This window comes from Nematostella vectensis, chromosome 13, assembly GCF_932526225.1.
Source record: "Nematostella vectensis chromosome 13, jaNemVect1.1, whole genome shotgun sequence".
Taxonomy (NCBI): domain Eukaryota; kingdom Metazoa; phylum Cnidaria; class Anthozoa; order Actiniaria; family Edwardsiidae; genus Nematostella; species Nematostella vectensis.
In genome coordinates this window covers 12068309-12092762 of record NC_064046.1, presented here as the reverse complement: position 1 = coordinate 12092762, position 24454 = coordinate 12068309, and the positions used below count along the sequence as shown (strand labels likewise).

Here is a 24454-nt window from a genome sequence, read left to right as displayed (position 1 = left end):
AGCCCACGCTCACCATGCGAACTAAACCCGTATCCTCACGTGCTAACTAATATTATGCAACACGCCCTTCGGGGCAAATGTGCAAATACGATATAAAAATGTCCTTTCGTATGGTCTTTCGTGTCTGGGGGGGGGAGGGTTGGGAGTACTAGGAGTTAACACCCCTGGAACTGTTGTGATGCCTTCGTGTAGCAATAGAGTCGTAGCGATCGCAATCGTTCTTTGCGATTGTATCGTAATCGTGTCGTGGCGATCGCGATGGATTTTGTTATGGTATCGTAATCGTATCGTAGCGATCGTGATCGTTTTGAGATCGTATCGTCTTAATATTTTTTTAAATATGTTATCGTTATTTCGTGATATTGTTGTCATTGTCGATTCCTTTTTATCGATATCGTAATCGTGATGATTATTTTGTGACAATTGTATCGTGACCTTCCCTGCTAGCAGAGGCCTCTATTCTCTGTATTTACGCCAGCCAAGCGAAATACAGAGAAAAGAGGCCTCTGCTAGCAGGGAAATCGTGACCTAACGGGAAGGAACAATTAGTCTCGTTAAATTCATTCCAACCTATAATGAAAACGGCTCAATTCTATTCATTTCAAGCAGGAGTCTATGGATTAAAATATTAAAATGATAACAATTTTAATATTTTAATAGAACCCAAACAACATTATTAAAACAGCTGGTTCTAGAGTCCCTACGTCTAGTGTCGCGTGAGGGTTTTGACCAGTAAACGTGATGACCGCCAAAAATAGCCTTCTTTTAGCCCGCGGTTTTTTAATCTTTTATGGGGAATAGAAGAGATCACGTATGGGCTGCGACCGCTCGACGTCGGATTGAGAAAGAGGTCATTGATATTTTTTTTGCCAATTCAATTTCTCTATATTGACAGGTGAACGCCCTCTGTAGGACACTTATGTAACTCGCATCAGTCTCACGCAGTCTTGTAGCGAGCTAGCAAAGGAATATATCGCTAAGAAAGTGTAAAGATGTCGGGATGTTATCGTGACGCTTTCGCGATCTTTCGTGACGGTATTGGAAAATTCTTGTGTTTTTTTTTTTTTCGTGACGGTGTTATGATCTTCTCGTGTTAGTCTCGTGAAGATGTCGTGATCTTCTCGTGTTAGTCTCGTTAAGATGTCGTGTTCTCAGGGCAATGTCGTTAAGATCCCGTGAAATTCTCGCGATCGTGTGAAGTGTCGCGATGGGGGAATATTTAGTATCGTATTTGGCTACCTTCATTTATGAGATATTGCACTGCGATCCCCATGAGTCTGCAATGTTCCAGGCCAGCTGGACTGCTATTGTTAGACTCGATCTTGCAATCTGTAGGTTTATGGTTAAGTTCCACAATAACTGTTTTCTCCTCATTCTAAACGGTAATCGGGATCAAGTCTTTTAAAAAAGGACTACTTAAAATATATTATTAGTACCCTTCTTGATCATTGTCAGCCGCTATTTTGTCATCCTAGCTAAATAAAAAAGCAACGACGTAGCCTGGATTGTTAACAGGGGGCCCAAAAGGCTGTGTTTTAGATTATGTCTCATACATTTAATGTATTTTTGGCTGCTACAAGGGGGGGCCCGGGCCCCCTTGGCCACCCCCTGGCTACGCCCATGGAAAGCATGTCCAATTAGATTTGGTGAATGACCTATAAAACATCGTTTTTAACTTCAAACCTCAAAATAAGTTAAACACGAGGTTTCGCTATAAAAGGGAAAGCTCCTCCCACCCCCGGGCTCGAATTTGCAATTATAATATCACTGCAACGCTAACAGTCACAAATTATCTCAAAATATCTCTGAGCCTCAGTCGGCTGGAATAAAACTATTTTTGCACAGGTAACAAGACAGTTGTGGTAAGTTATTGTTTTTTAACGAAAAAAAATTGTTATTTGCTGTCCACTCACGTTTTCGTTGCAAAATTTTAAATTTCGCGCTATCCGTAATCTAGCGCACCTGCATAAATTATTCTGGCGCTGTTATGAAAATGCTCGTATTATAGAGCGCACAAAGCTTGGTATAGCATTATTTTACGATAAATAGAAACATTTTTAGATGAATAACTCTAGGAATGATATTTATTTTGGTTAGAATATGAAATTTGAATTTAGCGCTCAGAGCAATTGCCCTGACATGTTCACTCATTGGGGGTGGGAGGAGCTTTCCCTTTTATAGCGTAACCTCGTGTTTAAGAAATATTCCTGAGCACGTCTGCGCAGGCGCGAACACGTGACATATAAAAGGATACAGGAGATGATATCTTGTAAAGTGTTGAATAAAATTCCATTTTTGACCTCTCTTTGGAACTCTTTCCGTAAATCGTAGAAGTTGTAGAAGTCCTCTGATAATTTGATTTTGTTTTTGATTGCTTGTGTATGGATAAAGTGCCGTAGTGTGAGTTGCCCGTCTGTGACGATGCTCCACTTCTCGCCACGACTTGTAAGGTTCTCTTCGATAAACTGCTGAAACTATCATAAAAAAGAGGACATAGCTTAATCCACAATGCGAAAAATAGATTAATTAAAAGACTTTTTAATATTTTCTACCATAAGGTTGTCCAGTTACATAACTGTATAGGGAGACGATAAATGGTGTAACCAAAACAGGGTTTACCTTAGTTCCACACCGAAACGTTGGCGTAATTTGTGCTTTTGTTTTGGTTATTTCATTTATCACCTTCGTATACACAACAGACCAAGTCAACAAACAGGATCCAGAATGCGTAACTGATAGCTCAAATAATCTTTTATATCATTTTTTATTGTACAATAATACATTATAGGCACCTAAAGAATCTGAAAAATGATTCGACATTCGCTGCATTTGAAAGGGGCCGCCAAAACATTTCACATTAGGTAAAGTAAGTTGGTCTTTAGGACAGATAAAGCAAAGGTCATGTAAAAAGAAGGAAGGAAAATTTAGCGATTGGAAAGAAAAAAGAGAAGCTGGGAAGGAAAGAATGAATAACAACAAAGGAAAGAAAACAAATGAATGAAAGAGATGAATAAAATGTGAATGAGTGGGAGGAAGAGAATAGTGCACAAAATTAAATGACAGCGTAAATAAATGGAAAAGAAATGAAATAAGTGAATGAATAGAAGGGGGAATTCACTAATTGTAAAAACAAGTAAAAAGGAAATTTGAAGATCAACCCAACAATCAACATGCAAGCCAATAAACACAAAAAGAAAAAAGGTAGTAATATAAGTAAACATGGAACTTCTCTACAAGCAACAGCACTCTTCCTATTCACTTAACAATTTCGACAAAAGGCAAAACAAATATGAACTTTCGTGACAGTCTAAAAAAAAACAATAAAAATAACTGCGACAATAACAAGTTAATCGTAAATACGTATACGTGGCGTACGTACTATGCGTTCGTGTTAGTCTTGTGAAAACTACTTTATAAATTCTTTAACACACGCTGCGAGTCTCAAGACACAAACATCATCATTCGTCTTTTGTTTATCAACAATGGGGTTTAAAAAATGTTTAGAGCTTCGCGTAGCCATCACTTGTTAATCGGGTTTTAATTTCCTCGTCTTCAGTAGTCGGTGAAAACCCGCTGACAGCATTTCAAAACCTACTAAATATTGATAGAGTGCCAAAAAGCATGGTATATCTTAAAACGAAAAATGTAATTTGCATTTCTTTAGCGACGCTTAAACTGATAAAATTAGAGGTTAAATGGGAGTACTATCAGGGAGATGTCACTAGTGTACAAGGAGGAAAAAGAGTAACTGTTCGTTGGTGTAAAAGCATGGATTTTATTCTTAGTAGAAGAATTATACTTGTATAATAAGTAATAGTATTTAAAATAGTATTTAAGAGTAGATTGTTTTATTAGTTAAAGCGTCAACATTGTTTACATAAAAAAAGTACAAATGTTCCTATATCATTGGCCCTTGTTTTGATGGTATGATTGTTATGATGCTACTAAAAAAAATAGAGGAGTTACTTTTTACATTGTGCGAAACTGTGGCGAACCTTGAGTTGAAGAGAAGGTCTATTTTGTATGGAAATTACATATTTGAGAATGACCACAATTTGACAGAGATTTCCCGAGATATGGAATTCAAAAACAGCAAATGCTAATTTCTTTAACGTGGCTCATCAAATCCTTAAACCTATCATATTTTCGGGTAATTGTTTGAATGTCAATGGACTGAAAAACTTCATAGAATTTTTTCTATTGATAACAGACACGTTACAGAAGACATTACAGAGCTTTTCCTAGAAATGAATGATACATGAGATTATAAGTATATAGATTAAGTACAAATTTGGCTTAGCATTTTCATTCATCGATCATAGGGCTTTTGGAGGCGGAAGCAACAAAAGCGCGGTTATCATAAATTCATTCTGAAAATAATTGTCCTTCAAAGAAATTAACAAAGAGGGTCGATAGAAAAATGCTAATGACAGCTTGTCGCGTTTAATTGTACATTCAAACTAAAGCATACAAATAGCCAGCGACCTAACAACTAGCACTACCATCCATGAACGATAGATTTCTTTCCACGAACAATACCAAATGTCAATCAATCAAATGTGACAACTAGCACTTGAGGGGTTTCCCGAATTGTGTATACACGCAAAACTTGCGATGGTAGCCGCGAGCAGAAAGGAGAAAAGATAGGGTTGAGATTTGTTGTGCTTTGTATTGTACGTCGCAGAAAATAACTTTATTAGATTGTGGCATTACAAAGGCATCCTTTTCTCAACAAGGACAAATTTCTCGGTGTGAAACTCATCTATCAATAATGTCTAAAATAATGGTCGAGATTTGTATAATTTTCAGAGTTTTTGTCACATGTAACACATATCACGAAAACACATCAAGGAAATACAACAAGAATTATTCTAATGTACCATTTTGAAAATATCCGTCCAATTAAAGAGTTTATTTTGCCACGAGTTCGCTTGTTATTTATTCGTTTGCCGTGTGATTATGGGGGAACTTTGAGATCGCCGAGCTGAAAATTGAATGAAATGTTAAAACACGGGAATAACGCGATGGTTTATAATACGTATCGCATTGCCCTTTACGACCTACGGGGCGAATGGAACCATAACAGATCGGATTCCGAATCCGTCCGAGCAGCCATTACCGCATCAGAGGCCGAATATTTTTTTAGCTGAATCTATTACCTAGGAAAATAGAATGCAATTGAGATATTCGCATTTCTTGGACTGTCATTGGCGGGCAAAGTTGGTGATTAACACCTAGTAAGAGCTATGAATATTGTATATGGACGTAATTTTGGAAATAATCTTTTCAACGGGAGACTTTTATGACTAGACTAAAGAAATTCTAAGACCACACATATTTTCCTAATTTTCATTATACTCAATAATTTTTCCGCGTTTTTCTCTAAAGGAGTTTTGTAAGGCCATTATTCGCGAATACCAAGGGACTATCTGTTACGGTATAATTATATTCAACCCATCGGTACATTGTAGCATCAATGAAAGAGTACTCTTCGCGATTGAAGAGTGCTGAACTAACGTGCAATTTCAATTTCATAGCAATATTTACTAACAGGCTCCCAAGAAAACCACCACTAGTAAATAAACTGCCCGTGGTTTAAATATTTCATTCCGTCCGCAGTTTTATCTTTTAAAAATCCAACCTTTGGTGAGCAAAGTAGTAAGGACTCAAAAGATCAACATCGCGAAAGAAAAAAAAAAATAAATGACCGTCGCGCACAGTTGGAATAAAAGCGCCAAAGTTTATTTCATTTCGAGGGACAAGTAAGTTCAAAGAGGCCAACTAAATCATAGACGGGCTAAGCTGATTGAAGAACTACAGGGCGATGTGTGTCAAACGCGCTCGTAATGTATAACACTAGAGATTTATTTATATATAAACTGAAGAGCCGCGGCAGAATAGGAGCGCGCGCGCGCGTACTTCGCGTAGGAGAATTCTTCTCCGAGTAATAAATACGTATTTGAGGGAGACATTACCTGTTCTATGATAACGTCTAATGACTCGGGCTCGCTGGACAAGTGAGGCACTCCATTCACGGCGTTCTGGTCTGACAATTCACTCGATTTCACAACGCAGTAATGTACGGATCCCAGCTACTCGGCATAATAAAACACCAATATCCTCCATCAGTAGAAGACAGCAATAACACTACGGCCACCCGACCCCAAAGTACATGTCAACAAGCGTAGAATCTCTCAAGTCATGATACGTATCAAAACCTTTGTGGACGACCTCTTTATAAGTTTTTATAGGTCCTAGAATTTTTTTTTTCTCGGAGGGAAAATTTAACTTACCTGATTTGATTTAGCGTTGACGAGACTCCAGGAGAGCGCGAACACAGGCTCGTCAATTTCCTCATTTTCCGTCGCGTTCACCGGCTCCGTAAGGCAATGGAGGCATACGAAGTTGTCCAGTGTACTCATATTTTGCTCTGTTACATGAATGCGATGTTGTTCTTGTGTGTGGGTGCAATGAAACCAGCCGGACCTCTTCGAGTCATGTGAGAGATACCGGTCGAGGCTTGTCAGTGATTGGTCAGTTGCGTTCGCGGGGGATGGCCCCTCGCGCCACGTGCCTCTATGGCTATTATTTACGCTTCGCTGGAGACCCTCTCTGGCTCTCTACGAGCTCAGAGAAAACGTCGCACCGTCCGTCTCGAAGCAACCGCTCGTAGTCCACTGCAATTCGTGTATCAATAGCCTCTCGTCGTACACAAAGGACGTCCCTATGCAAGCTTAGGTGTATTTCCCTAAGGACGCTTTTAAAATTTAATTTTCGGTCTTGTTAAGGCGATGATGTTACGTGGACTGACAGTTTTTAGAGCTTCCCTGTCCACATGAAGATCACATCACTTGTAACCCAGGGGTCGGCAAACAGGGCGACTCGGACAACTGGAAAAAAAAATAGCACGAACATTTTGTTTGTATTACCATTCAGTGTACCCGACTTCCCTTTGGCCATGTATAACCCAAATGAGCGAAATATAATTTAGCTTCACAGCTTTAAAAAGATTCTCAACCGGCTATTTTTCTTCATTGGCGTTAAAACTTTGTTTACGCTCATTTGTTTTTTTATTTCATTTTTTTTTTTTTGGTTGAGTAATGTTTTTTTTCGAGGTAAGTTAGTGCTTCTGTCTTGATTGTGTGTTCAGGCTTTTTTGATACCAGTTTTTGAATATTTAGGCAGCAGAGAAATGACCATAACAGATTTAACCGCGTTACCTATGCTAAATCGGATACCAAATGTTCCTCTCTCAAAAGAAATAAAATCATTATACCACCACAAAAGACATCAAGTTAAAAATATCTTGTAAGTCAGGGCATATAAAACGACGGATATAAATTACAATAGCACTAGGATATCATAACGCTGTAAGAAGGTAGCTTGCTGTTTTGGGTTGAGGAATTTCCCGAAAGCGGTCTCCCGACTGTAATGACTTAGGGAAAAGATCATTTGACCTTCGGAAATTGAGAATGCCTGTTGAGTAGAGACAAGAATAGAACTAGGACGATTACGTGAAGTTCGCGAAGAGCCTTGTATTTTTCATTGACTGCCCTAGCGAAAGAGATCTGTGCTTGCGGGAAAAAGTCTAGAAATCCCTGAATAAAAACACTCAATTAGGCATACGAAACGACGTATAAGACGTGTACCGCAACGATCCTCGCCGTGTTTTCATTCCAATTTGCCAAGCTTTTTACATTTATTGCCTAATTTAAACTATTCCAAAGATAACCTGGGAACATCTAATGGCATCGTATCTAAAATAGATTTTAATTATGCGCCTTGAAATGGGAGATTTTTAATTCCTACATTTCAATTTATCATCATCTGAGTTTGATCATATAGAAGTCTCTTGGACTGTCTTTGAAGCAACATTTGAATTCACACTTCCGATTTCTTACCGCCCCCACACGCAAACTGATGAGGGTAAAATAATATTGTTCTGTCAAAAAAAAAATGCATGTGTTTTCAAAGCACTGCATTTAAAGGAAGTAAGTTGATTTTAAATAATAGAAAGATATAAAAACCTAATGGAAGACATATAATTTTTACACCGATAATATTTGTATGAAAAAGAAGGTTCATATTTTTCATTGCACTCGCTAATCATCCATTTACCTAGTCTCAGGAACTTCCAGTGATGTTCCGAGATACCTAAAAATAATTACATGAAAAGAAGGGGAAATATACAGTGCAACATTTTTTACTGTCTAGGAATTATAAAACTTATGTCAAAAGTAAAATAAAATGATAGGGGAACAGGGAACAATTTTGGCATATTCCTAGATTTTGTAGTAATCTAACAGAAGGTTTGGCATAAAAAACGGAATTACTTTAGGGCTTCGGAGGCAAAGATTAATCACTAGAAGTGAGAGATATGAAGCAAATATATTATTGAAAAAGGGAGACAATGAGGCTCAGAATGGAATCTATATGTGAATATATATGCCTGAGAAAATGACTTTTAGACATTTTGTACTAAAATAAAAATCATTATTGCCCGTTAGCACGAACGACCAGCCCTGCTGGAAACAGCCTAATGCTAAAGCCCATTCCGGTTGCTTAACATGCTTCAAAATACACTTCTTTTTATAACCAACCCGTTACATTTCACAATATCCTGACTCGAATTATGGTTAAATGTGCAATTTGAAGGGGTCGTAATCATCAGAGTCGCCACAATATGCGGTGAAATTACTGGAAAATTATTTGATGCTCTTTTGTTTCAGTAAGGCTGGCTAAGTTAGTGTTGTGGTAAGAATGGGGGAGGGGGTGTTAGATAGCATTAGATGCAATTCTATATCAGATGTTTCCCTGGCGAATATGTCTTCTCAATGACTTTGTTTACTGTCAAGAAATCCTTTTGTAAAGCTAAGTAAATAAAGTAACATTCTAATTGAAATTCGCTATTTTTGTTCTTTTATAACAGAAAATGAAAAAAAATGTAATGAGTAGCAGATACGGTTTACAAGAAAACTCTTTCAATGTGTTTCTCAAACATTTTTCATCAAGAAACGATCGACGTTTAGACGTGCCGCATGGTGGATAAATGTATACAAAAAATCGATCAACATATCAACATTTTGACGGTAATGGTGTATTCTAGATTTATGTAAATCACGGGGGTGGTTTTTAAAGAATCGAAAATTGAAACAAGCCTACTTAAAGTCATTTTCGCCGTCTTCAAAGGCCGACCCATTTTGTTAAGGAATCCTTTGACTTGAAAATGAAGACCGAACGACAATAGATTTGAAATCACTGCAAGACTCAGTGTTATTTCATCAATCACTGCCTTTATTTTTTATGCAATAAATTTTAAATAATCTTATCAGCGATGGGAACCAAAAATCATATTAAATTGTATAGGAGACGGCACGATTCAAAGAAAGGGAAAATATGAAAATAATAACACTGAATTTACGTCAAAAGAAACGGGGGATTTAATCATTACTTAATAAAAGATGGGAATAATTGACGCATTGTGGTGTTTTGATCTTCAGAAAAACGCCTGCCGAATGCTGATTGGGTTAATCAAATTTACTGTCATGGAAAATTTAAATGCATTATACACGAACACAAAAACATTTTTTTATTCTTTTTTTTATCCTTTTTATGTGCAGTAAATCTCTTCTGCCAAACCAGTTTACCCACCGTGGTAAACTACTACCTCTACCTCTATTTTGCTTTAGTTGAAGAAGAGTATCAGCCAAACCATAATTATATTTTACTTATCCCAAACTTTCAACACTGATTAATTCTGAGAGCTTCAAAAAGGTTTTGCATAAGTAACTTGAAAAGAAAGTTAAAAAGTTAAATATTTTGACTGAAATAAATTAGAAAGATTACAGGAAATATAACGAGGAAAAGTCGAACAGGATGGATAAGAATATCACGAAAGAAAGGGAAAAGATTAGGTGAATTTCCGACAACGCCAAATCTTGGCAACGCTGCTAATGTAAAAAGAATGTTACACTTCCGTGTATATTCTCAAACTACGGTGATTTTTAGATGGTTTTTCCCTATAGAATTAGGTAACCAGGCGAGCTTAATTGATCATAAATAACAATAAAAGTCCGAGTAAAAATAACGACATTTGGCTTATTTTGATGGCTTAAAATGATAGAATAATATGGAAATTTATAGGCATCAGCATTGAATTTTAGTTTAAGCTTGTTAAAATTTTGCTTTAATTTAGTTGTAAATAAGATTTTCTTCATTAACAAGCACTTAACGCGCAAGGTTGCCACCCCTTACGTTGTAAGGGTAACACCCCTGCACTACTTGTCATTATCATTGTTATTGAACTCGTGGAATAAAAAACCCAAGGCTTTATCGCCATGGAGCTTAAAATTAAAGCCAGGATTAATTGGGCAATATTAAGAATACTTTGGCAGTCAATATTTGTTCGTGAGCAGAATAAAATCTCACCTTGTTTTTCACGATGAAGAGCAAAGTTTTCCATCACCAGTGCCAATATCAGCAATATCCGGGTTTGGAATTATCCTTTTTCACAGCAAGTGAATAATAATTGGATCTGAGCAAACAAACTTCAGCTTGGGTAATCTTGGGTCAGTAGGCCGTTTCTAAAACACCAGAAAATTCTTAGGCTAAAAAAAATACGTTTTTCATTTGTTAAGCTTGTGAATTCATCATAAAATTAAAGGCATCTAATTGAGTTGAGAAATCATATTTAACGCAAAAAATTATCAAAAGAGGATTTTCTGCAACAAAATTTTGAAAGTAGCGATTTTGGACGCAAGCAATTGGAATATGAATCTAAAGGTAGCTCAAAGAGTTGAGTTACAGGAATACACAAAAAGGCAAAAATGGGGACTTTTTCGGGCGCGAGAATTCTCGACTGTTTCAAGAGACGATAGAGAAGTAAATGGTCAGTCGACTGCAGTGGTAACTATGAAGCGAACACTTAAGGTACCGTTATAAGTGGTCGCTTTAAAGAGGTGGGCCGCTAATGGAGGCTCAAAGGAAAAGAAATGTACAGTATAACTTACGGTAAAATTCATAATGTCTTAAAGCCGCATTGTCACCAGTTTACTTACGGAGGTCCGACTGAAACCTTAACCGTTAAAAGACAAAAGAATCTATTAAAATCCGAGATATTAAACAGGCCATCCGCTCTAAATTATCAATCACATCCTCAAAGAAACTTCCAATAAACACACTGCTTTCAATATTTTGAAATATTTTCAGCGTTTTCCGATAAAAATCATCGGAGATTTTTACGTAATCGACCGTAAGTTAACTGGTGATGCGGCAATGCGGCTTTAAGGCCTGGCTTTGTCGAGCGCGAATGTCTCTTAGATGTTTCCTAGTTTAGCCACTGCCAAAAACATGAAGCGCGCGACACGAATCGCTGCTACAAGGATTTTCGAGGTGGACAAACTAGGAAACATGTCGCTACATATTGCATGCTACATGTGTCTTAGTTTAGCTTGGCCTTTAAAGTGACATTGTCAGCCACACCTTTGTTATTGTTTTTTATTTAATATTGGAAGGCACATAATGTGTTAAAATCTCGAAATAACCATCTAAAAAAAGTTTAATACTTTATTTACCAAATACAATCGAAAGTATCGCCTTAGCTTCCCCAAATCCACGGATGGAAATGGAAGCTTTTTAACACTTGGTAATATGCTAGGATGACAAAATGGCGGCTGACAGAGGCTGCTTAAGTCACATTTGTGGCTTGTATGCTCCTTTTAGGTCAGCATTTCCATCACTCTCAACAGTAACCTTTAAAATTTTCAACACAAAATGGTTCTTAGATCCAAAAATGAGATATGACAGCTATTATTTTTAAAAAAGGCAATAGTAATAGTAGGTTCGTCAGTTACGAATTTACGAACGTGTGAATCAATAAAAAGGCAAAACACGATGTCAAATGCAATTTATATGATCGTAAGAATCATATAAAGGTAAGGGTTTATATGATCGTAAGGATCGTCACTGATCGTAGCTTGTCGTAATGGTTACATAAATCGCTGTAACGAGATCCCTCAAAGCTTGTGCGCAACGTATAACGATCGTTGTCGAGTAAACAATATAATTATACAAAACATATGTACATGGCCCTTTTGGTTGGAAAACCAGCAGACAATACTTAGATATTCCAAATGTCTATTCCAGTTGCGGACTGTCCAATGAACGTATTCTATAAACAATTGTTCGCCAGCTTGAAGGAAAGCTGCGTAGTATCTGGGGCGTAATACACCAAGGATATATTCAAGCACCTATAATTGCTAATCCTTCCCTCGAATCAAATCCTTCTTCGAAGTGTATCCAATTTACACTACTTTTTGAGAATGGATTTGACTTTATTTAAACCGGATACTCTGGCATTTTTCAAAGAAAATCGGATTAAACTCATCTTTGAAGTGTGCGCGATTTCCAGAATATTACAAAGAGCAAACTACTTAGGACTCTGATCATATCATAACTCTATATATTCCACAAAACCTGTATTTTTACGGGGAAAAAACTGACTTGGAGTATGATAATAGTATGACGCAAAGTATCGATAGAAATTTCCATTTTGTTTTTCTCCTGAAAATGCGTTAGCTTAAGTAAAAAAAGACCAATTGGTATCACAGTGATACTATTAATTATAAGAAAATATATTTGCGTAGCACTGAAAGAGCCTTAGTTAAAGTTTGCACCATTCATAATTACCCCCCTCTCTCCCCCAATATTTCTAAGCCCAACAACTCTAAAAAGGCGAATGAGTACGAACTCTCGTTTTCAATCACAAATGCCGAGGCTGGCTTTCACAAGTTTCAGAATGTGGATCGCGCGTTTTTATAGTCTGTACGACAAATCTACCACGGTTACCGACATGCCGGGTGCGGGTGCGTTTAAGCTGCAATGGCCTATTTGTTCACGAAAAATATTTTTCCCAATATCAAACATTTTCCCAATTGTTTTAGAATATTGGATGAAAATAATAGAGATATCATAAATGCGTGACACCTTAAATAAACTCCGACCCGAAAAAACCATCAACAAGCAAGTGAAGAAAAAATATAAGTTATGGCATTGGATCAAAGTAATAAAAAAGCAATGGAGGCCTGCTAATTAGAGTAGACCGACAACGTGTTTACAACTAGGTCTCATATAAAAACTTTGTAAAGCTGAGAGGCAATTCATCTTATTGAAAAAGGTTTTAAAGAGCTTACATGCCAACGGGATTGGCAAGTTTCCAAGGAAACTTGTTACCTATGACAACGAAACCTGGACGAGATAATGTGATACAGATAATGCAATACCAAATTTCAATAGCCATCATTTCTATAAAGCAATACTTTACATTACAGCGCTTTTCTTCGCAACAAAATGCAGGCCCGTACCGGGGAGGGGGGGGGGGGGGGGTTTGCAGGGTTTGCGATCGCACCCCCCCCCCCACGACAGCGGAGAGTCCACTTTCGGTTCGCTAAAAAAACATGCCATTTGAAGACAAAACCATAAAGCATAAGCTAACTGGATAAAAAGAGGCATTCTAATCGGTCTGTGTCATAAATCTAAAAGTCAAAAATTTCGTAGCCAAATCCGATAAGAAACGTGGCATTAAAATGGCATAAAAATCCCTTTTTTCTATTGGGGTAGTCAGATTTTTTTTCAGAAATCTTACCCCTTACCCCTACCCCTTAAGAAATGGTGCAACTAGCTGTATCTAATTACCACAAACATGTACACTGGGCAGTGCCTTGCCCTCAGGCTGAGCCACCAACGTAAACACCAAGCCCGCGTTCAAGGCTCTGGGTTAGTTTATAAAAATTCGAAAGAAAAAAGAAAAATCTAAGTACAGTAGGAGCAAGCTTCGAGTTACCAGGGAATCCAACTGAAGTTATTCAAAATAGCCCTTAGGGTATTGTTAGTGAGAGTGAGCATGAAGTTGTCCAAGTTCGTCGTCGAGTTACTCAGTTAATAGAGGCATAGGGCTAATAAACGAACATTATTTTTTCGCAATATATTAACCAGCTCCACTAGTGTCCAACTGTACTTCCGTGTCAAAGAATAGCTATAGTAAAAAGGCTTTAGTGACATTTTCGAGAGGTATAACGCTAACGATGCCTTTGTCATGTGTTCAGCCTTCTAGGGGTACTTCAGAAGTATACATAAAGACAAATAGCTTTCACACTTAGGAAATAACATGATTTACATAACAAGAAACGATCCTCCTCTTATCCCCATGGTAACTAGAATTTAAATAAAATATTAGTTAAAAAAAATGAACTTTATCAATCATTTATCAATTTATTTTGTGAGGAATTTTAAAGAAAACTTTCTGCCGGATTGAGTGTTTTGTTGCGCGGGAATATAATCGAACATAAATCACAAGGGTTGTATAAGCCATTTTCACGAACTTGGGAAGAAAAGCCACTGGTATCCAGGGTAGCTCTTAATTTGAGGATGCTTATTGGAATTGGAATCACAACATAATAGGTTCTTATATGTTTTTATACGCAGAATTTGACTGTATAACGTTGATCTCTCCATTCCGGCTTACTGAATCAGATGAAAATCACCTTTATAAGAAAAAGTGAATACATAGAGTGTATGCGTACAAAATAATAAAACGCTTAGATTCTTCCTAAATTTATTGAATTTCTTTGCTTGGTCGTGCGACACTTTGTACAGTTATCCGTAAGATCTCTGTGTTTATTTAGAAAATCTTTAAGACGTTGTGAGATCTAAGCTGCCAAGTCTGGCTACACCGTGATGCAAGAACCGACTCCCATGCGTCGAGGGAAATTCAAGGTGTCATTTGGCACATTTGGCATGTGCTGGAACACTATATGAACACTGACCTTTAGGCTCAAGTGTGAGGTTGAGGAGTAAAAAAAAAACTTTTTGTAAATCTTAATCAGGCCGCCATTTTATGCTCCCGCTCAATGGCAAGTCACTCAAAGCATCCATTTCCACCAAACATGGTACCAATATATTTTCAATCAAATATTGTCAATAACGTATCAGACTTCGTGGATGGTTATCTTTAAGTTTCCTCATGAATAAACAATTGTATATTAATTATAAACAATAACAAAGGAGTGGTTGATCGACATTCTTTAATTGTTTTTATTTATTACTAATTTTTTTATTATTTTTAGGTCAGAATTCAGGTCAACCTTCAATTATAATTATTAAAGGTATACATTGATATCAGAAAGCTATTATCACTTTAACAGGTTTCTGATGGTAAATATTTATTTTTCTCCATGTCAATAATTCACAAAACCTAGAAAACATGATAGACAAATGCACTAGACAATATTGAGTACAACAAATTATTCACTGACTCCAAATAAGCAGACGTGTGGCAAGATTTCATCTACAGTAAGAACGTCGGACAAAGAGTGATTAAATACATGCTGTACAAATCAACACATGCTTTTGCGTAGGGACTGTAGCCAAGCAACAACTTTTTCTTGTCCGGCTCGAAGGACCAAGTGCAGCTCTCGCTTATTTTCCTTCTAAAACGGTGTTGATCCTGTTCTTTAAATTATGTTTTGATTGTTACAAAGAAGCTCCGATTTTTCTTTTTTTTCTTTGTTTAGTTGTGGGTGGTTTGCATGGGGGGGGGGGGGGGGGGGGGCGGTGCCAGGGCTCAACCATCTTTCTCACGGGTTTTGTACTTCGTTTTGAATAAGTTTTTGACCAAGTTCCTTCTAACACGTGCATGTTTTGTTATTTAGCCGTCTAGAGGAGCAAACCTCAGCCCATAAGGCAGGGCAAAAGAACAAAAACAATAACCGATAAAACACAAGAAACAAAGCGATAGTATCGGCACAATAACTATAATAATAAATATAATAAATATAATGCTGTGGTTTGGGTCTTTATTGTCTTTGAAAACCATTAAAATTCATGAGTTGGAGCAACTGACAGAATGTTTGGTTAGCCTCATTCGGCACACGGTCAAGGGATAATCAAACCTTCATAAAACCCTCATAGGGTAATGTTTTGGTACAAAAAAAATGAAATTGAAAAGAGAACGAAAATTAATGGGCAATGAATAAAACGATATTCATAATCTTCATGATAAAAATCAATTCTCCAAAGTCTATATCTGACCTCGACAAAAAAATATAACCCATCAGTCTACCATTAAGGAACGACAAACGCATGTTAAATGATAGACACAACTCAGCTGACTCGACCTCGATACAACAATTTATATCACCCAACCTTTATATCGTAAAATTGGAGTTCCTTTTGTAACTCAATTTTACGATAGGCGTGTCTGATCCCAAGGCATACAGTACCTTTAAACCCAGGTTCCAGACTTTAATGTCAATTCTACTTTCTGTAATGAATAACACGAACCAATAAATATCAAACATTTGATATAATTTATTTAACATTTTCATCGATTTTCTTTTGCACAGTTATTGATGCCATTGTATGCTAACAACGGCTCTGGAGTAGTCGGCAAAATGTCCTTTTGTTTCTTAACGTTTTGTAAAACACGGAATACTTTTCAAACTGTGTTGTTTTGTTTATTTGTTTGTTTGGGGCACAATAATGACATGACAACATAAGCGCGCTTGAAAAGTGGTCTTATCTTCCAACATACTTCAACACACTACACTGGGTGCCAGAGACTGTCCCCGCATGACCTCTCACCTCTTGCCAACCATTCTATTTTCGCTCTGGAACCCAGTGTATTCAAAAGTACAAAAAATATTGATTTCTTTTGTCACAAAACTTTCTAGGTAAGACGTAATGCGCTTAGGTTGTTGTGTTGGTATGTCGTTAGTGTGCAGCTTTAATACACCTTATTTTTAATAATATCGAACGTGTGCCATGTACGATACTTTAAGGCTATGTCCACACGTATCCGCAATTTTTTCCCGAAAATTTCCGCGGCTACACGCAGCGTATTCGAATCGATTTCAGCCGTCTATGCGTATCCAGAAATTTATGAAAACGCTATTTTTTTACGAATCCGGCTCTCGTCCACGCGTATCCAGCGCAATTTCCGGCCGTATCCAACAGAATGACGTAAGCGTATTTAAAATTTTCCGGATACGACCGAAAATTACGCTGGATACGTGTGGACGAGAGCCGGACTCGTAAAGAAAATTGCGTTTTTAGAAATTTCCGGATACATGTGGACGAGGGCCTAAATGGGCCAGATGGTGAGATTTGAGCGTCAATGAGTATGAAAGGTCTGGGACTATGAGTACATACCACATTAGTTCAATGTTATCAAATAGGTGTATATGGTATTCCGATTCACTAGCGACTTCATTTTAGGGTACAAAGCTACCACTCGAACATTCCAGAATTGCTAATCTTCGTTACAAACGGTTTCACTGGTGTGCACAATGTTTGTATTTTTCTTTTCATTCGTCCTTCGCCATTCGACAGTCTGACTTGACTCTTCGTAACCAGGCCAAACAGGTTTGACTCAAGGAAATCCAAGAAGACACATTGAAAGCTGTCATAAAAGTAGAGCTCTTTCCTCGTGCTGGGAGATTATCTACCATATCTCATACGATCCACATTCCAGGAAAACGTCCGTGTCACTTCGTAAGCAAGGGATTTGTTTTTAATTTGGCGTAAAAACCGACAAACTGGCATTATCTCAGTCAGCCTTAGGGGAACAAGATGATTTCATTTATACGTTTTATTTTGACATTTTGACGTTCAAGTGTAAAGTACTTATTGAAAGTTTAGATTCAGCCACTGTAGTATAGATGTTTGTTTAAGTCATAGTTTAAAAAAGGGATTGTTTTCCAACTTTTTCAAGGTGTCAAGTCAGACAGCTAAATGGCGAACGTTAAATGAGAAATCCACCCAGGAGTACAATCAATTGTAAAAACAAAACCCTGCAGTGTACTGCAATATCTTAATATCATTAAACCTGAAATTTATAACCTTTATAAAATTAAAAACGTTTAGTGATCTACTAGCTACTCCTTGAGCACCCCAAACCTCTGCAATGCGATACGGGCAGCACTCTGCTCCGACCCCTTTTTAGTCTGACATCCCTTGGCCCTAAACGTAAATCCATCGACCAACAAATCACAGACAAATTTACCGTCCACTTGTAACTCCACTTTCTTGCTATCGTAGATGGGTGCGCCTTTCTTGTTCTTGTCGCAGTACTCCTGGAGTTGATTCTTGTAGGAGATGACTGGGCCCCCCTCTACTTCCAGGAGCTCTTCAGCAGACCCAATGGGGATGGCTGTGGATGCTTTGACAAGGAAGGAGACGCCTCAGTTAGGGACGATGGGACCCACTGATAGGGAGTGGATAAATTAGACTTGAAACCCCACTAAATAAATGCCAAACAATCCCCCATATTTAATTATTTTGTGGGTGTGGCTTTGGGTGCTGTGACAAGGAAAAAGATCCCTGAGTTAGGAACGATGGGACACATGGACAGGGAATGGGTGAATTGGACTTGAAACGCCTTAACAACATTAATTTAAAGCGGGCACTTGTTTCATAATTCATGCTGGGCACTCAAACGAGAATGTGAACTACAAAGATTCATTTGGATTTTTCCTAATCGCACAAATTGGTGTGTACATTCTGGCCAATTCAAAACGCATCACATTGTCGATTATGAAGAAAAAAAAAACTGATGGTTGGTCTGATAATAAAACCTTTGTGCACACCACAAACTTGATAAAATAAACGTAAAAAGAATATTTGGAAAAAAACATTTTTTGTGTCGATGTACTTACTAGTGGCAACGGCCGTTGTAGTACCATCTGGTTCTTTCTGTGCTGTGACATTCACAACTTTCTGTAGCGCCTCCATCCCACTAACATCTGTAGGGGGCGGGGCTTGGTTGACAGTACTCAAAACATACTGGGCAACATTCTGCTCGGCTGCTTTCTTGTTTTTAAGAGGTACGGTAGAATGGTAGACCTTTACAAAATAAAACACAAGGCTTAATCAAATCTTCTCGTTCAGGCAAGGGGATACTGCTGAATAATGTAAAGTATTTTCTTGGTGATTAGGCGCCATCCACTCAAGCGTCACACATGAGGGCGAAAAGGTGTGTACGCACCTTCATAAAAATTATTTGTTTGCAAAACATTTGAAAGAAGAAATATCACAAAAAAGTATTCCTCTTATGTGAAAGGTTGGTTCCTTGTGGCATGCTCTCGAAATGTGAGAGCCCCAATCAGCAATTGTTTCGATGTGGTTTTCAATTTTGTCTGGATCACATTTATTAAAGAATGCTAAGTCAATAAGAAGGCCAGCCTCTATTAAGAGGGTACAGTAATTCACTTTCAACCAAAATACCAATTTCTTGTTTATTTAAGTACTGTATTTGATTACCTCCTCGAGCAGCCAGCCTCTATTAAGCTTAATATAATATGATTGTGGTTGCCTGTACAGCAAAAGTTTTGTTGACAGCATGAAACGGAAGTATGAAAAGCTGACAATTTGGCTTCACCAACCTTTTTGTTATAGAGCATAGTGCAAACATAACCTCTGGCTTCTCGTTGGGTTCTGTATTGAGGAATAGCTAGATGGAACTTCTGGCAAAACTCATTTAGTTGGCTCTTATAGGAGGGTGCTTTCGGAAGATCCTCCCCTTTGAGTTTTTTGGCGACAGTCTCAGGCAAAGTGCTAGCAGGTCTTTTGGCTGTGAATAATAATGGTAAGAAATTAAAGTCCTGAATGATATACTAGTAACTATAATTGGCCCTTTTTTTCATATCCCTAGTGAGGTGTTCATTTGAGTGAGGCACTTATTATATGTAGGAGTTGCTTATTTCAAAATCTCCAGAAAATAATTGCCTTTCAACAACCTGCAAGAAGCAAAAATCCTCCCAGAGCCATAACAATGGTTATACAAGCTCTTATAATAAAATTTTGGGGTACTGTTGGTAGTACAGCCAGCCATTGTTACATCCCTTCTAGTGAAAAGGTAATGGTAAAGTCTCCCTTCTCAGCAACGCCCACTGAGTGCACACATTTAGGCAAGGTACATCAGAGGAGGAGCTAATTCATATTTTTCCTTTAAGAGCTTAGGTGAGGCTCTTTAATATAGATGCCCGTATCCCCCTACAACGGCCAAAGGTCCACTTTCGGTTATCAATAGACATGCTATTTGTAGACAAAACCATAAAGCATAAGCTAGATCAATGGTATAAAAAAATCCCTTTTTGTTCTTTCAGGGGGTGGTCAGCTCACCCCCCCCCCCCCCCCACGGAAAAACTAGGTCCAGGATTATGCACCACCTCGAGAAAAATCCTGGGTACAGGCCTGATATGGGATGCACATATTTGAGCAATAACATAATGCTTTGACTGACTCACTATAACAGTATTCAGAAGTGTTGCTAAACAATTAATCAATCCTTAATCCTGCATTCAAAGGTATTAACCAATCATATACAAGTTTAAAAAAGCATTTGAATAAATCAACGTCATTCAAACAATACCCAAAGCTTTTTATGAGTGTGACAAATGCAGGCTTTTTTTATAGAGCGGTTTTGCCTATTGAAAATTTGCTTTCAATACATCCACATTAATGTCTCTTGCAGAAATACAAACCTGCTACTCTCAATGGAGTGAAGATTGTTTCCACTGGAATGATTCCTAGCTTTTTTAGCGCAAACCAGGCGGCATTCTGTTCACTTTGCTTCTTATCTTTGTGAAGACCAGTGCTATGAAACTTGTGATCTGAAATCACCACTGTGGACATCATCCCAATCTGTGCCTTCTTGGAGAAATACCTGGGAACAGGGATTCCTTTCTTCTGGGCAAACTCTTGCAAACTGTTTTTGAAGGATATGAAATTGTCATCCCCTGGGATAGGAACTTCAAGAGAGAGAAGCATATCAATCCAACATATCATACCATTTTGTGAGCAATATTAGTTGTACTCATGCACATGGTAAGTTTCTTAAAGGTATTGGCTGGAAATCAAATCTGGGGTCTACCGTGACAATTTCTTATTCGAAGAGCTAGTTCCCGACATCACTAAAAAAACATGTTCAGAGTGTCTTCATTGATGCAAGAACAGCTTTTGGTCCTAAAAGAGTTTTTCAAATGACATGATGTTTTTGCTCAACTACCTAGAGGGTTTGGAAAGAGTTTGATTCTTCAAGCCATGCCACAAATGTGTGACATTTTTGAAAGCAAAAGTTTACAGAGAGAATGTTGTAGCATTTTTCTTTTGTAAATTACAAAAGGCTGAGCTGGTGGAACAGCAAATTAATGGGGAACACCCAACTCTCAGATCTAAACGCAGAAGATTTCCCAAAAATAATTGATCTATGACAGCTTTTGACATGTTTAATCCCCAAGGGATCCAGGCGCTGCGGCCTGTCGTGACAGCCTTTTTGACGAAGTCTGTTGTTTACTGTTCCCCAGGGGTTATTTTTCATCTCCAAGGATGGACAACGATAGCATAACATACCCTCTAAGAGCCTCATTTAGCTGCCATTTAACATATTATTATGTAAAATACCAGGCATCCATTTCTATCCCCCTTGGAGGAGCTGATATGTGCAATTAAATTTGGTAAGTTAAACAATTTAAGATGGTTATTTCAAACTTTCTTTAAAAAAGTGTCTTCAAATATGGAAAACACAAAAGTGTGGCTGGCTAGAGTTAGTTAACTCTACCAGTATTTCTACATAGATTTCTTTAGTAATGCCTGTGCATTACTATAGGAACCTACCTCAACTACCAGAATGCAGCATTTGGGTGTCTGTGCACATGCTTATAGCTAGAATGGACTATTAGCATACCTTTGATGTTTTCACATCCTTTAGTGATTGGTTGATTGATCAACTTGGGCTTTATAGGAGCAACCAATCCAGAAGTTTGTTGTGTAGGTGCTTGCGTTAGCCAGGCTGGTTTGGGCTTGGGTTGAGAATTTGATTGCACAAAACTTGGAGTTGGGGCATTTGGCGATGATGTATCTGCACTTGATGCTGCTGTAGTATCAGGTGTCTTAGGGGTAGCTATAGTAGAAGTAGTAGTAGTAGTATTGGAATTCTGAGTAAGCCAAGCGGGCTTTGAAGTAACAGTTGTATTGCTTTTAGTACCCTCCGGTGCTGGTGCTATAGTAGTGGTGGTAGTAGTATTGGAATTCTGAGTAAGCCAAGCGGGCTTTGAAGTAACAGTTGTATTGCTTTTAGTACCCTCCGCTGCTGGTGCTATAGTAGTGGTGGTAGTAGTATTGGGATTCTGAGTAAGCCAAGCGGGCTTTGAAGTAACAGTTGTATTGATTTTGGTACCCTCCGTTGCTGGTGCAGGGTTTGGAGATTCACCTGGAGTAGCTTGTGTGTTGAAGGGTTTAATTGGTTGATTAAGCCTGGCTGGTATACCAATATTCTTACTCAAAGTGTCTTTCTTGTACCCACCACCATATGGGTATGGTCCAGGACCACGCCCTCTTCCTGTGCCACCTCTGTTGGGACCTTGCCCCCGACCTCTGTTTTGGTTTGGTCCTTTCATTGAGCCAGGTCCTCTATTTAGCCCTCGACCTCTGTTCCCACTTTGACCACTGCCATTGTTAACTGTACCCATTCCACAACCTCTTTTAGCTCTACCAAAATTTATACCAGGACCTCTTTTACCTCTACCAAAATCCATACCACGACCTCTTTCACATCTACTAAAATCAATAGCCCGACCTCTGTCAGACCTACCTAGATTTATACCACGACCTCTGTCGGCTCTACCAAAATCAATACCACGACCTCTTTCACCTCTACCTAAATCCATACTACGACTCCTTTCATCCCCCCTTCCTCTGACACCTCTACCACTAGCCATCCTGCTACCTCTGTCAATATCTGTTTCTCTACCTCTTCCTCTATCCATATCCCACTCTTTTCTTAGATCAGGTCCCCTATCAAATCTTTCAAGGTCATAACGTTCATCATATCTGGGTCTACCAAACTTTCCATAGTCGTAGCGATCATCATGTGGTCTACCAGGTCCTCTATCCCAGCTATCATCATAGTCATAGGATTTTTCATCCCTTCGGGGAGGGGGTGGTGGTGGTGGGTAGTCATCATAGAAACCCCGACGAGGAGGGGGCGGTGGTGGGATGTCATTATCGTAGAATCTTGGAGGGGGAGGGGGAGGTGGTCTCTCCCGGTCTCTTGGTTCTGTTCTTGGATGGATGTTACGCTCAAAGGGTCTTGTCGGGGGTGGGGGAGGCGGCCTCAGCAGATTATTAGATACTGATCCTGGATGTTGAAACCCTTGAGAAATTATAATAGCATGAATTGTAGTTCCTTTTCAGAAATAAAAAGACATACCTAACTTATATAACATAAATACTTATTCTGCATGTGGCACTGTACATGGTAACTACAAGAGGACAAGGGGAGGACAGCCCTTCGCCAACTTCTTGCACTTTTCAGATCAAGTGTATTGGAAAAATGGTAAATACATTATTTATGATAGAGTGTTAGGAAATAAGCTTGTGGAGGTATTTAACATAGAATTTTGACAATTCTTATCATTTTATAAGCTTGAAAATGAAACAAATATCCCCAGGGGGGGGGGGGTCAAAATAGAATACAATGAATAAATTGGAGTAGCTAATCTCTTTTATCACAGCTAGATGTTGAATTACGAGAGTGCTGATTCAGACGTGGTCGAGTTGAAGGCATGGGAGGGCACCTCAGGCAGCGGCCACACAACTCATGTCTGATCATGGATTACAGCAAAGATAAAAATTGTTGGTCTTATGGAGGGAGCAAAACCAAAGAACCCAAATAAACCCTTGGAGTGGAAACCAACTAACTCATTTCACGTCGGAACTGTGAATCGAACCCGTAACCCGGTGGTGAGAGGCACAGCTACTACAGAGAGACGCTCTGCCGACTAAGCGACCTATAGGCTCCCCTAGGATTCCCTCTCCAGCATCTGGGCATGCGAGGTGGTGGAGAGTCCCAAAGGTTCCTCTCCTTATTTTGTCTTAAGCCTCCCCACTTTTAAGCCAGCCCTGCCGCCGGTTTTTCCTCATAAATACCTATGTGTTATTTTTTTATGAAATGAAAGAAAAATTCCTTATAGGACCCTTTGATTCTACAGACTGGCCGTTGATTGATTCTACAGGCTGGCCATTTTTGGCAGCTACCGTAATCTCGAAGCCAAGAGACAGATGCAATATTGATATAGCAAACAAGATCGCAGGCTTTAACCTAGCAGTTTTAACAGTTAAGATACCCAAACAAGATGTAAAGTGTGATAGGTAGTTAATCTCACACGTCAAGGAAATTTAAAACTTGACTTCAAAACATAAGCCAAAGCGAATAACATTCACAAATACACAGAATTCACTTACCAGGTGGATTCGTATTCAATGCGTTTCCCATGGTGGTCCTAATTACAGCAAATCTTAGCGTGAAGGCGATATTTCTTAGCTGTTTGCCGGCTTTTTTTCTTCCTTTCGGAGGAAGCTCTTGCTGATGACAGCAGCCTACTGCGCATAACCGTGCGAC

The 24454-nt window shown here is 38.5% G+C and overlaps 2 protein-coding genes across 5 annotated transcripts in view; both read right to left on the bottom strand.

Annotated features, from left to right (window-relative positions):
- Positions 1-6430, bottom strand: part of LOC5519457 (epithelial splicing regulatory protein 1) — a 24632-nt gene extending 18202 nt beyond the window's left edge. The window contains exons 1-4 of the mRNA XM_032364320.2: positions 6294-6430; positions 5976-6092; positions 2255-2474; positions 1240-1329 (exon numbers count right to left, since the gene is read on the bottom strand). Coding sequence (XP_032220211.2) covers positions 1240-1329; positions 2255-2474; positions 5976-6092; positions 6294-6422 — 556 coding nt within the window. The 5' untranslated portion in view covers positions 6423-6430. The remainder of the gene's footprint in view (positions 1-1239; positions 1330-2254; positions 2475-5975; positions 6093-6293) is intronic.
- Positions 6358-24454, bottom strand: LOC5519521 (protein PRRC2A). Of its 4 annotated transcripts, XM_032364318.2 has the most exons (9): positions 24298-24454; positions 21740-23206; positions 20538-20804; positions 19437-19624; positions 18711-18897; positions 18059-18214; positions 16278-16318; positions 10429-10583; positions 6358-6890 (listed from the first exon to the last, which is right to left on the bottom strand). In XM_032364318.2, exons 1-8 carry the CDS (start codon positions 24326-24328, stop codon positions 10509-10511), a joined length of 2412 nt encoding a protein of 803 aa, XP_032220209.2. In that variant the 5' UTR covers positions 24329-24454; the 3' UTR covers positions 6358-6890; positions 10429-10508. The 4 variants fall into 4 exon arrangements, with proteins under 4 accessions (XP_032220209.2, XP_048576896.1, XP_048576897.1 ...); XM_048720939.1 differs by lacking the exons at positions 10429-10583; positions 16278-16318; XM_048720940.1 differs by lacking the exons at positions 6358-6890; positions 16278-16318 and having other exon boundaries at positions 10435-10583.

Coding starts and splice junctions, on each gene's coding strand:
- LOC5519521 (XM_032364317.2), bottom strand. CDS start 24,328: ATGGGAAACGCATTGAATACGAATCCACCTG. Junction 23,207..24,297: donor ATTGAATACGAATCCACCTG/GTAAGTGAATTC, acceptor TAATTTCTCAAG/GGTTTCAACATCCAGGATCA. Junction 18,898..19,436: donor CTATGCTCTATAACAAAAAG/GTTGGTGAAGCC, acceptor TATTTTGTAAAG/GTCTACCATTCTACCGTACC.